The sequence below is a fragment of the Oncorhynchus kisutch genome, linkage group LG3, assembly GCF_002021735.2.
Source record: "Oncorhynchus kisutch isolate 150728-3 linkage group LG3, Okis_V2, whole genome shotgun sequence".
Lineage (NCBI taxonomy): Eukaryota > Metazoa > Chordata > Actinopteri > Salmoniformes > Salmonidae > Oncorhynchus > Oncorhynchus kisutch.
In genome coordinates this window covers 39574468-39588517 of record NC_034176.2, presented here as the reverse complement: position 1 = coordinate 39588517, position 14050 = coordinate 39574468, and the positions used below count along the sequence as shown (strand labels likewise).

Here is a 14050-nt window from a genome sequence, read left to right as displayed (position 1 = left end):
TTTGTCAGGGCAGGAATTTGGGAATGTGTTCCTCAAACAAACAGACAGTAGAGAAGGAGAGAGAGAGAGGACTGTGTCTCCGGTTAGCCCTGTGCAGCTTTTTACTGTGTTTACCCTGAAATTCCTCTGTGTGTGTGTGTGTGTGTGTTTGTAACTGCACTGTCACCCACTGGGAGGGAAGGTGGTGTCCGGCTTCTCATAACAGCAAGGGTCTTATTTGTTTCTTCCCTCCCAACGAGGAGAATAGAAGAGAGATTTATGATTCAGACCGAGAGGGAGAAGGAGTGAGGACGGGTCTCTTTAAAGGAGTAGAGCAGGAACACTAGAACTTGTCCTAAGAAAGCACGGGCCATTCAGGCTACCTAGCCCACTTCCAAGTCATGTCCAATCAATTGAATTTACCACAGGTGGACTCCAATCAAGTTGTAGAAACATCTCAAGGATGAAAAAATGGAAACAGGATGCACCTGATCTCAATTTGGAGTCTTACGGCAAAGGGTCTGAATACTTATATAAATAAGGTATTTCTGTTTTTATTTGTAAAAAAATATATATATATAATCTTAAAACCTGTTTTTGCTTTGTCATCATGGGGTATTGTGTGTAGATTGCTGAGGAAAAAAACGATTTGATCAATTTTAGAATAAGGCTGTAACGTAAATGTGGAAAAAGTCAAGGGGTCTGAATACTTTCCAAATCCACTGTATATGTGAGAGGCGGTTGTTTTCGGAGGTGCTGCTAAATACAAGCAGAGAGACATACAGGCCTCACCACACAGATAGATACATCCTTTATCAGGCCGTGGCCAAGCAAGAGCAGGACGGGAAGGGTGCTTTCATCCACACAAACACAGAGGACAGCTTTATGTGTGTGCAGAGGGGAGGAGAAAGGTTTTCCAGGCGAGCGCTCTGTCTGTCTACTCTGACAAATCACTTTACACGTGCGCACGCACACTCTGCTGAGGCCACAGTCCGTCAGCCTCCTGTCACAGTGGCTCTCTGTCACTGTCCACAATAACATGTCTCCCTGTCCGTCAATAACAAGACGGCCAGTCCAAGCTTTCCTTCTTTCTCACCCCCTCTCTCTCTCTCTCTCTGTGGAATCCCTCCTGATCCGCTTACTGAGGGGCATATCGCCGGTGTAGCGGAGCATAGCGAATGGTAGAGGGGGATAGGAGAGGGAGAGTGAGAGAGAGAACGCCACAGGTTTGGCCTTTCATGTCTAGGCTGCAATGGTTACTGGTGTGATGACGCTGGGGGGGAAAAGGGAGAGACGGTGTGAGAGAAAGGGAGAGCGAGGATTGACAGGTCTCGCCTTTAATGTCAGGATTCTGAGGGTTCCTGGCACAACTGAGCTAGGGATAAAGAGAAGAAAAGAGAGAGAATGGGAGAAAGAGAAGAAGAGAGAGGAAAAGAAAGAGAGAGAGTATCCTGGTCTTTCATGTCTGCTTTGGGAGGGTTCCTGGCGTGCTGATTTGTGACTTAAGATAAAATCACATTGCCAGGGATTACCACCCATGCCAGACCCTGCCAGCTGCTATGACAACCGGAGGCTCCACCGCTCAGCCGCTTGCAATAATAACGTCAAATAAGACATGATGATCTGACAGGGTGTGTTTGTGTGGGTGATGATGAGAGGCCCCATGTAGGGGGGGAGGGGCAAACTTTTGGATTATGTGTGTCTATGTGGGTGTCCATGTGCAGCCCTGTGCATGGTGTGTCTGTGTGTGTCCACCAGTCAGGCAGTGACCACTCTCCCACCAGGTACAGAGCTTAGCTGATTGGTGAACAGTGATTGATCTCCTTTGTTCACAGTGGCTAAGTTCTGCACCTAAGGAGAGAATGACGCACCGAATCAGACAAAGAGAGAACAATGGAGAGAGGTGGAATGAGAGGATAAGTTGACACCATTTCCCTCCTCCCCCAATGTGTAAACCATATGAACACTTTTGCATGCAAGAGAAATTCCTGTCTCCTGTCTCTGCATGTCTGAAGATACCCTACGCTGGAGTGGAGATGTACAGTCGGGATTCAGTAGTGAGTGAGTGTGCGTGCTCCGTGGGAATTCAACATTAGAGTCTCCTAAGTTTGATGTGCTGCAGTTACTAATAAGCCAAGCGTTATGCTCTCCTGCTACTTCGGTCTCCGTCGCTCTCGTCACCCTCTCTCTATTCTCTCTCCCCTCCCTTTTCTCAGTTTCTCTCGTCATCCTCTCTTTCTCTTTTCGCCCTCCTTCATTGTCTCTGTGAGCTCTCTCTCTCTCTCTCTCTGGGTGGACTGATGATGGGGAGGGATGTGGGACACAGGAGACAGTGCTAATGAAAATGAGGAAGACAGGCATTGCTAATGCTGCTGCTCAGTGAGCCACTTTGACAATGGGCCCTGGAGGACCGTCTTCTTCCACTTCCTTACCTTCCTCTTCCTCCTCCTTTTCGTCGTCCTCTTATTTTCAAACTCCAGCAGCACTAACAAATATGTTCAAGTCCAATTCGGTACAGCAGTATCTGTGGTGGATCTTTGCTATAAGAACTACCTGATCGCTCAACGCCATCTCTTCTTTGAGCGTATGGAATCGGAAATAAATCTTTGGACGTTGAACTGTTGAACAAGCTCAGACCGTAACTAATCAACGGCCCCGGAGTCAATCAAAGGCGCGTTGCCGCCAAGAGCATTGCAATTTACTTTAAAAATAAAAAGTGATTAAGCTTGAGCTGGCATCAGCAGAATGTCAGGAAAATTGCTTTCAAATGGCCAATGCTTTGTGCTGCTCTGTAACGCACTTTTGATTGTATCCCGACCAATGGATCAGAATGAACATACTGGACTGGAAAGGTAATTGTGGTGTGGTCGGTGGCGGGGTAGGAAGCAGTAGGAGAGCTGGTATAGCCCTATGGTATTTTCTTTCTCTAACAAAATGGCCGCTGTAAGCGAGGACAGATGTGTGAATTAGAAATTAGGTCCATGTGGAGCCTGACTGGAAAATGCTATATTTAGGGCCCGTTACAAGAGTAATGACTATCAAAGGCTTCTAAAAGAGAGGAATTACCATCGGAGACGATATCTAAAGCCTGATTTATTATAGCCTAATGGAAGGGAAATGGGCTTGCACATCAAAGCACGATGAAAATGTATAGAGAGGACATTTTCACTCTAATGCCAGAAGTAAACCTAAATTTGTTCACTTTAATATCCTACGTAAACCTCACTTTTTTCTATTTTTATAAGCTTACTGTGAGGTGCCATATTCCTGGCGTGGGACTAACTGTTTTCCCAGCTTGGCTCCAGCACCTCTGACTTGCTATTGGTGTTTTAATATGGAGCTGAATGCATGAATGGAACTCTGAGAAATCAGAGCCATGTTAGAATTACAGCCACCTGTTCTTACTTAACCGCTTTCAGTGAGAAGTTACTGTTGCATTGTGGTTGAATATAGGCCCTCAATTCATATTGGAAGACTGTGAAAGAGGCTTGCCTCCCCGAGATGCGGGCGTGTCTCAGCAACAAAGACCAAAGGCAACATTTAATTCCAAAATGTTGAAGAAGAGAGCGAGGACTAGTCTAGGACTGTGCCTCCTGTGCCTACTGAGCTGATAACAGTACTACTGAATGACTGGCTCAGTTCAGCAGGAACAGGAGTCCAGCCCATACCAACACACGGCCAGACAGGCAGCCATCGGCATCATCCTCCAGCCCTGAAGAGCTACGCAACGACAACACACATGACTGATACCCTCAGCGGACGCATACCAAATGGCACCCTATTCTCTATTCAGTACATTACTTTTGATCAGAGCACATTCCCTACATACAGTGCAAAACACACAAAGCAAAAACAGGTTTTTTGATATATATTTTTTTGAATTTATTTAAATTAAATAAAGAAAAAACAGAAATAAGTATTCAGACCCTTTGCTATGAGACTCGAAATTTAGCTCAGGTGCATCCTGTTTCCATTGATCATCCTTGAGATGTTTCTACAACATGATTGGAGTCCACCTGTGGTACTTTCAAGTGATTGGACATGATTTTGAAGGGCACACACCTGTCTATATAAGGTCACACAGTTGACGGTGCATGTCAGAGCAAAAATTAAGCCATGAGGTCAAAGGAATTGCCCGTAGAGCCCCGAGACATATCTGGGGAAGGGTGCCAAAAAATGTATGCAGCATTGAAGGTCCCCAGAGACACAGTGGCCTCCATCATTCTTAAATGAAAGAAGTTTGGAACCACCAAGACTCTTCCTAGAGCTGGCCCTAGGCCAAACTGAGCAATCGGGGGAGAAAGTGCCTTGGTCAGGTAGGTGACCAAGAACCCGATGGTCACTCTGTCGTTTCTCTGTGATGGTTGTCCTTCTGGAAGGTTCTCCTATCTTTGCAGCACTCCACTAATCAGGCATTCATGGTAGAGTGGCCAGACAGAAGCCACTACTCGGTAAAAGGCAAGATTCTCTGATTTGATGAAACCAAGATTGAACTCTTTGGAGATCGAACATCTCTGGAGAGACCTGAAAATAGCTGTGCAGTGACTCTCCCCATCCAACTTGACAGAGATTGAGGATCTGCAGAGAAGAATGGGAGAATCTCCCCAAATACAGGTCTGCCATGCTTGTAGCGTCATGCCCAAGAAGAGTCGAGGCTGTAATCACTGCCAAAGGTGCTTCAACAAAGTACTGAGTAAAGGGTCTGAATACTTATGGAAATGTGATGTTTACATCTGTTTTTTGTTGTTGCCATTTTGCTTTGTCATTATGGGGTAAATTGATGAGGGGGGAAATTATTCAATCAATTTTAGAATAAGGCTGTCACATAACAAAATTTTTTAAAAAGTGAATAGTTTCGGAATGCACTGAAATGTGCTATGCCTATGGGTCCTAGTCAAAAGTAGTGCACTATACAGGGAAAAGGGTTTCATTTGGGAAGCAAAATACTCCCATGACTGTATTAGGAACTGTACACCAGCTGTTATTGTCTGTTCTCATAGCAGCTCTCTTTTCTCCCACTGTTCTCTTTTGTAGGCTGCCCAGCTGCCCGCCTTGGGACATGGAAGGGAGAGGAAACACTGAGAAAGTAATGCTCTCACTACTTCCCCTCCAGACAGGAAGACCAAACGCCAACCTGTTTTCTTTCCTGCATGATCAATGAAGTTAAAGCACTGTACTGTACATACTAATAGTAATAGGTGATGTGTAGATAGGCCTGCGTCCCAAAATGGCACCCTATATAAGTGCACTACCTTTGACCAGTGCCCTATTAGCCCTTTGACTTTGGGCAAAAGTAGTAAACTATCATGGGAATATGGTGTCATTTGGTACGCCCATAGTTATGTTCTCCAGAATTCTCAAAAATATAGGAATCGAAAAGAAAGACTATTCTCATGGCATTTGTATAAATATACTAATGCCTCTTTACTGAACTTTCTGATTTAGCCTCAGTTTCAATTCTCCTCATTAGGAAATGCGACAGAATGAGATTTGGGTCTTGGAGGTATCCTTTGATGTGGAGATTTGGGTCTTGGAGGTGTGCTTTGATGTGAGTGTCTCTTGTGTGTTTGAACGTGGGAACGTTTGTACATTCATTCTGCAAAAAAAAAACAGTACAGCTACAGTCACTCACCCTTCTAGATAACTTGAAACAGTCTAACCAGGTCTTGTGTCTGGAAGCCACCTGCAGATTCATACTACAGCTATGACAATCAGTTTGTATTACTAGTAGTATGGGTTGGGATTATGGTAAAAAAAAAAAATTCTAGCTAGCTACATTACACGGCCCATCAAGTTAGCCAGTTGTATCTGGGGGTGATTACGGCCATCTACTGTATTTCATGAACATGTGTACATGTCTAGACAATAGTGACCCATCCACTTAGCTGGATGTGGCTGGGGAGTGGTTATAGCATGACCCATCCAATGTAAACAAGTGTGTCTGGGTAAGCAGCTGATAATGATCAAATATTTTTATCTGGACACTTTCTGTTTTTTGATATTGCTACTAATCAAATATGTAAGTAAACATTTCACTGTACCGTTTACACCTTTGTATCCTGTGCATGTGACAAATAAACATTGATTTTATTTGATATAGTGTTTTTACCAGAGAAGGTCATGTGAAGAACAATATTACCTGCACCAAAGTCAGATTACGATATAGGCCAAGGACTAGATCAAATGTATTTTTACCTGGATTTTTCCTTATTGTAGGCTAATACTTTTACCACTTTTAGTCTTGAAATATTTGGTTGTTTACCACACTACCTTACTCACTCGGTTTAGCACATGGCCTAACATGTGAATCCACTAAGAGATGGGTGGGGCAAAGGCTTAAGAGGGTCTGAACAATGCTCAATAAGCGTATACAAAAAAGAGCTTTTTTTTCAAAGCATAATTACTTTCCCATTGTTCCTCAATTGCAGTGTATGATATACCATTTGTAGCTCTGAGTCTCTACTTTTATCCAATGTATGAAATAGAAATTGACATTTGAATTTGAAAAACATTTCAAATTTTGCTACATACACTACATGACCAAAAGTATGTGGACACCTGTTCGTCGAACATCTCATTACAAAATCATGGGCATTAATATGGAGTTGGTCCCCCCTTTGCTTCTATAACATCCTCCACTCAGCTGGGAAGGCTTTCCACTAGATGTTGGAACACTGAGGTCAAGCACTGATGCTAGGCCTGGCAAGCAGTCAGCTTTTCAATTCCTCCCAAAGGTGTTTGATGGGGGTTGAGGTCAGGGCTCTGTGCAGGTCAGTCAAGTTCTTCCACACCAATCTCAAAAAAACATTTCTGTATGAACCTCGCTTTGTGCACGGGGGCATTGTCATGCTGAAACAGGAAAGGGCCTTCCCCAAACTGTTTCCACAAAGTTGGAAGCACAGAATCATCTAGAACATCATTTTATGCTGTAGTGTTAAGATTGACCTTCACTGGAACAAAGGGGTCTAGCCCAAACCAATTTTAGCTATGGAGACTGCATGGCTGTGTGCTCAATTTTATACACCTGTCAGCAATGGGTGTGGCTGAAATAGCTGAATCCACTCATTGGAAGGTCTGTCCACATACTTTTGTATATATAGTGTAAGACCAAATCGAGGCGGTCGGTCACATACCCTATATTGCACATATTTTAGTTGTCTCATTAGATACTTTCAATATTTATGAATTTCTGCAATGTATAGTTGTTTGAGGTCATTTAAAGCTATTGACATTTGAAAATATTGTCCCATGTACATTTTGTCATTTACTGATGGTCTCTAACTAGTCCCATAGGGATGTCGAATGTCAAACCCAACTGACCATGGACATTAGAATCACATGGGCATTAGAGTCACATGGGCATTATAATCAGATCGCGTACAGCTGAGTCCCAAATTGATGATAACTTCGGTGCTGCCAGCTGTGGGCAGGATTAAAATAAACCCAAGGAAAATTCTTACGATATTTCTGTGACATACCATTTTTTCCTAATTATCTAGCAAATCTCAGTTTTGGACGAGACTGACCTGATGACCAAAATTATCCTATTTACACTTTGTAGTCAATTTTGACACTAGAATAAATGTTTCTGATTAATATCAGTGCCACATAACCAGGTGAAGCTGGTTGAGAGAATGCCAAGGGTGTGCAAAGCTGTCATCAAGGCAGAGGGTGGCTACTTTGAAGAATCTCAAATATAAAATATATTTCGATTCGTATAACACTTTTTTGGGTACTACATGATTCCATGTCTGTTATTTCATAGTTTTGATGTGTTCACTATTATTCTACAATGTAGAACATTTTAAAAATAAAAACCCTTGAATGAGTAGGTGTCCAAACTTTTGACTGGTACTGTACATATGATTTTATTGTTTTGTCCTACATGTGAGTCAGCTAATATACAGAATTTTAAAAAACATGACTCAGATCAGGTTATAGACCATTACTCTGATTGTAATAATTAACAAATTAGAAATATTTCCGTATTTATAATGAGACTTGAAGAAGGGTTGACGTCACATTTCTTTAGTATAGGTTTGTACCATACAATGCAGTATAGTTGGTGTAGAGGCATTCTGTAGAGAAAGACAGTGTCCATATCAGGTGCTGCTGCATGTAATTTCCCTTCTTCAAATCAACAGATGTTTCCCCATGTGTGTGTAATGAGAGGAATGTGTTCTGAGGCAATAATATGAGTGGAAGGGTTAGGGCACGTTTTATGACTTGTTGCTCTTGCACGGCTAAGAGTGTGTCCTGATACGTTTGTGTGTCTAGTTGTGACTGTATGTCCTCCCACTTTCGTATCTGTAGCGTCTGTTTGTGTGTATCCTGTCAGTGTCATAGCGCCCGGGTTGGTTGAACAGCCTGGCACGGCTGTGTGTGTATCCCATCGCTGCCATAGTGGCTGTGTGTCTGTGTCATGTTGTACCATGTGTGTGTGTGTCGTGCTGTGCCATGTGTGTGAGTGTGCCCCGAAGAGCCCTGGTCCTGAGCGTAACTCTGTCAGTAAGGCTGGAGGAGGCTCTCTCTCTGTTTAGTCGGAGCTCAACCATGTCGAGAACACACACTGCCTCACGGACCAGCCCTGACCGCTGCACCACCTGGAACACACACCACACACGATATACACAGGTATATTAGAGCCAGACAATTGTGTTCACATAACAGTGACGCCATCATGAGCAGAGAGGGATGGAGAGAAAAAACAGGTTCTTTGCTCTGTCTGTCTGTCACACACACTATTTGCTTCTGAGGTTTGGTCCAACAGAAACGGTCGATTCCCCTTCTAACGGTACCCTTTACAGAGCAGACCCTACTAAAACAGGAGTATCAATGAACATGATTGTGGAGAATGAATGCTCGGTTTGTCGCATGCGGCATTGAGGAACCGCGAGCAGCATTTTAGCTACACACTGTTATGTGCAAGCTGTGTAGTCCGTGTTTTATAAATGTGCAATGAGCATAAAAAGATGCATTTGTATAAGGAATTGGTAACTCGTTCTCATTCGGGGATATAAGCATCTAATCCAGGTAGACCACTGGAGTTCAACATCTTAACAAAGTGAACAGGCCATGTTGTTCAAACAGTTGGAGACGGACAGGAGGGTGTATTCGTAACAGTTCAACTGTTCTACCTTGTTAGCAAGCAAATAGATCCAAGTTGGCTAGACTTCTAAAGATTAGCTGGCTACTCCCTAGCACGTGGGCTTGTGCTTCAGAGATGGTTTATGAGACCTGTGTTCATTTTCTGTCATTCCTGCTAGAAGAAGTTGGTCATTATTAGCGGATGTGCAAGGTTCTGGTTAAATTTGTTACAAAAAAGGCATTTTTTATAGACAAGACTTGAAAGTCAGATCAGTAATTATTTTTAAAAAAGCAGGTTAAACTATTTTGATGAAATAATGAAATAATTAGTGGATCTTATGGTTGTGGAAGGCTATATATTTAGCGTAGGTATAACTTTACAAGCCCTGGATTTGTTCTGTTACTCCGGACTGTTTGAAACGCAAGGTCTCGACCTTTAATTATGAAACAATGCTTATTTAGAGAAAACCGTTTAAAAAATATTTAGATAAACACTGAGTGTACAAAAACATTAAGAACACTTGCTCTTTCCATGACACAGACTGACCAGGTGAATCCAGGTGAAAGCTACGATCCCTTATTGATGTTACTTGTTAAATCCACTTTAAATCAGTGTAGATGAAGGGGGAGAGACAACGTAAATAAGGATTTTTAAGCCTTAAATGATTGAGATTGATTGTTGTATGTGTGCTATTCAGAGGGTGAATGGGCAAGACAAAAGATTTAAGTGTCTTTGAACAGGGTATGGTGGTAGGTCCCGGGTGCACCGGTTTGTGTGAAGAACTGCACCGCTGCTGGGTTTTTAACTGAACAGTTTCCCATGTGTATCAAGGACATCCAGTCAACTTGACACAACTGTGGGAAGCACTGACATATTGAGTCTGTTCTGAAGACAAAAGAGGGGTGCAACTCAATATTAGGAAGTTCTTCATGTTTTGTACACACAGTGTATATCGTCAATTGCCCATGAGTTTGAAAAAAATCATGATTTTTAGGCCATATCGCCCAGCCTTGTGTGTGTGGTTTTGCGTGTGCGTGCATCAAGAGGGGTAAAGTTGTGAGCTCACCATGCGGACTATCTCCCTGGCACCACTCAGGGGGTTGTGGGAGAAAACTGCAAAGTTGCCCAGGAGGCTGACGACCAATAGCGAGTCCAGGGACGGCTGCTGGGGGACGGCTGACATCAGCTCGGCCAATGACTGCAGTCGGTCAGCAGGAAGGGGAGGAGCCGAGAGCAGGAAGAGTGACCTCAGGTGATCCCAGACTTCTCTGGCCGCCACCTGGAAACAGAAAGAAGGAACGGGAGGAAACTAGCTTCAGCTGGAAGCCTGTCGTTTCCAAATGTAGTCGTTTTCCACGACAACGGCCGGACGGATAGGCGCAAAAGAATGTCTTCAGAGTCAACCAAAGTTTATGCCCTCTATAGACCTCAACTTCTCTCTGACCACAGTGTGTGTAGGCCCCTCAGGGTAGAGAGGAGACAGCCAGGAGACACAGGAGAGATGAAACCCAGGAATAGCCAGGCAGACGCACTCTGAGTGGGATCAATACCAGATCAGCCTCCCTCACCCTTCTCCCTTTCTCCATGTCCTTTTCCCTTCCTCTCGCCTTCTAACCCGGAGAAGAGATCTATTATTCATCCCTCAGTCCATTATTCATCTATCTATTGGCCAAGCTATTCTGAGACCAGCCATGACAGGTCAGTAAGGACAACGGCATCTAAACAAAACATTTCCATGACATAGACTGACCAGGTGAAAGATATGATACCTTATTGATGTCACTTGTTTAATCCACTTCAATCAGTGTAGATGAAAGGGGAGGAGGTAGGTAAAAAATTATATATTTTTAAGCATTAAGATAATTGAGACAAGGCAAAAGATTTAAGTGCCTTTGAACGGGGTATGGTAGTAGGTGCCAGGCACACCGGTTTGTGTCAAGAATTGCAACGCTGCTGAGTTTTTCCTGTGTGTATCAAGAATAGTCCACCACCCAAAGGACATCCATCCAACTTGACACAACTGTGGAGTCAACATGGCCCGGCATCCCTGTGGAATGCTTTCAACACCTTGTATAGTCCATGCCCAGCAAATGAAGGCTGTTCTGAGGGCAAAAGGGGAGGGGCTGCAACCTAATATTAGGAAGGTGTCCATAATGTTTGGTACACTCAGTGTATCGAGGGAGTTGACAACAGTAACCCTTTCCATCCAGCCAGCCAGTACATACCAGCTGCTGTGTCCGGTGGTGCCCCCTGTTGGTAGGGTGGTGATAGAAGGTGAGGAGCCACAGCAAGGGGCCACAGTCCTGAGGTCTGGCTGAGACCAGTAGTTGGCTGGCTACCTCCAACCAGTCAGCACACTGCACCAGCAGGAACCAGGCCTCAAACACTCCACACTGACCCCTGGAGGACAACACACACACAGGGAATTAACCAATCATCATCTGAGAGATGGCGGGAAGATGAAGGGCGTGTTCTAGAACATGCAGAGAGAGAGAGGAAGAGGACAGAGAAAGATAGGGAAGAAGATTAGTAAGAGAGTAAAATGATGAGATAATGAAGGGGGATCACTGGCTGGGTACGGTTGGGAATTTGGTATGGCGTTCCGGAATAGAGCGGTCAAGATAATGGGCCAAGTTAAAAGCCGCAGCTGGAGCCGCGATTGCTCTCTCTGTTCTCAGTGTTTCTCTCGCTCTCTCTCTCACTCCCCCCCTCTCTCTCTGCTATTGATTTCTACCACTCTCTCTCTCATTCACTACAATCTTCCCCCTCTGCTCTCTAAGAAGCTTTAATACGTTGGTGGAATCAGGAGTGAGTAGTGTGTTCTGATTCAGGGGATAACACAAGTGATAGAACAATATGATACAGTAGAAGTCGGAGTCATTAAAACTCATTTTTCCACCACTCCACAAATTTCTTGTTAACAAAATATCGTTTTGGCAAGTCGGTTAGGACATCTGCTTTGTGCATGACACAAGTCATTTTTTACAGACAGATTATTTCACTTATAATTCACTGTATCAAAATTCCAATTCAGAAGTTTACATACACTAAGTTGACTGTGCCTTTAAACAGCTTGGAAAATTAAAGAAAATGATCTCATGGCTTTAGAAGCTTCTGACAGGCTAATTGACATCATTTGAGTCAATTGGAGGTGTACCTGTGAATGTATTTCAATGCATGCCTTCAAACTCAGTGCCTCTTTGCTTGACATCATGGGAAAATCTAAATAAATCAGCCAAGACCTCAGAAAAACAATTGTAGACCTCCACAAGTCATCCTTGGGAGCAATTTCCAAATGCCTGAAGGTACCACGTTCATCTGTACAAACAATAGTACGCAAGTATAAAACACCATGGGATCACGCAGCCGTCATAACACTCAGGAAGGAGACGCGTTCTGTCTCCTAGAGATGAAACTATGGTGCAAAGTACAAATCAATCCCAGAACAACAGCAAAGGACCTTGTGAAGATGCTGGAGGAAACCGGTACAAAATATCTGTATGCACAGTAAAACGATTCCTATATCGACATAACCTGAAAGGCCACTCAGCATGGAAGAAGCCACTGCTCCAAAACCGCCATAAAAAAAGCCAGACTACGGTTTGCAACTGCACATGGGGACAAAGATCATACTTTTTGGAGAAATGTCCTCTGGTCTGATGAAACAAAAATAGAACTGTAATGACCAAACATAACGTTTGGAGGAAAAAGGGGGAGGCTTGCAAGCCGAAGAACATCATCCCAACCATAAAGCACGGGGGTGGCAGCATCATGTTGTGGGAGTGCTTTGCTGCAGGAGGGACTGGTGCACTTCACAAAATAGATGGCTCATGAGGAGGAAAATGATGTGAATATATTGTAGCAGCATCTCAAGACATCAGTCAGGAAGTTAAAGCTTGGTCGCAAATGGATTTTCCAAATGGACAATGACCCCAAGGATACTTCCAAAGTTGTGGCAAAATGGCTTAAGGACAACAAAGTCAAGGTATTGGAGTGGCCATCACAAAGCCCTGACCTCAATCCTATAGAAAATTTGGGGGCAGAACTGAAAAAGCGTGTGCGAGCAAGGAGGCCCACAAACCAGACTCAGTTACATCAGCTCTGTCAGGAGGAAGGGCCCAAATTCACCCAACTTATTGTGGGAAGCTTATGGAAGGCTACCCGAAACGTTTGACCCAAGTTAAACAATTTAAAGGCAATGCTACCAAATACTAATTGAGTGTATGTAAACTTCTGACCCAATGGGGATGTGATGAAAGAAATAAAAGCTGAAATAAATCATTGTCTCTACTATTAATCTGACATTTCACATTCTTAAAATAAAGTGGTGATCCTAACTGACTTAAGACAGGGGTTTAAATGTATTTGGCTAAGGTGTATGTAAACTTCCGACTTCAACTGTATATGGGGGAAAATATCATGTAAGCTGCAGCGGAGAGAGAAAATAGAGGTGAGGTGATGCTGGGAACCGCATCATTGGAGCTGAAGAGACATAGCTCATAAAACATGAACAACTCCCAGACACACAGATCATAACCAACTTGAAAAATGAAGTTCGAAGTTGTACAGTCTATTACATATTTATAACTGTTCATATTTATTGCTAGACTGACTAAACCAACGTCAGCACTCTGTGCCTGACTAATGAAAAGCCCAAGGTATTCCCCTCTCACCTGTTGCCTTCCTCTTCCTCCTCTTCCTCAGTGAGTCTCTGTAGTGATGCAGTGATCCAGGCCAAGTGTTCTGGCCACGCCTCCTGGGCCATTTCTGGGGGCGGGGGAAGGAGATGAGAGGGATGCATAACTCAAACCATGCATTGGTGTCAATTGGTCGCACGCAAATACTCAATCACTCACACAAGCAGGCAGGCAGGCACGCACACACAGTGTGTAATGATTAACTTTGAGTGTTGGCTGGTAGCCAGCATGTTCCTAAACGGCAATGCTAGATGTCAATAAGCCATGCCTGCGGGGTACTTGGGTT

At 43.7% G+C, this 14050-nt stretch overlaps 2 protein-coding genes across 7 annotated transcripts in view; one reads left to right on the top strand and one right to left on the bottom strand.

The window, feature by feature from the left end:
* Positions 1-5630, top strand: part of LOC109882678 (aminopeptidase O) — a 97719-nt gene extending 92089 nt beyond the window's left edge. For 3 of the 4 annotated variants that reach the window (XR_004205652.1, XM_031805918.1, XM_020474777.2), the window contains one exon: positions 5014-5630. The gene's annotated coding sequence lies outside the window, so the exon portion shown is untranslated. Of the gene's footprint in view, positions 1-407; positions 522-5013 lie in introns of all 4 variants that reach the window. The other variant, XR_004205653.1, reaches the window with a different exon arrangement.
* Positions 5631-7818: 2188 nt separating this feature from the next.
* fancc (FA complementation group C) overlaps positions 7819-14050 on the bottom strand; it is a 40857-nt gene continuing 34625 nt past the window's right edge. For all 3 annotated transcript variants that reach the window (XM_020474746.2, XM_020474761.2, XM_020474754.2), the window contains 4 exons: positions 13741-13834; positions 11293-11467; positions 10134-10346; positions 7819-8582 (listed from right to left, as the gene is read on the bottom strand). In XM_020474746.2, coding sequence (XP_020330335.1) covers positions 8400-8582; positions 10134-10346; positions 11293-11467; positions 13741-13834 — 665 coding nt within the window. In that variant the 3' untranslated portion in view covers positions 7819-8399. The remainder of the gene's footprint in view (positions 8583-10133; positions 10347-11292; positions 11468-13740; positions 13835-14050) is intronic.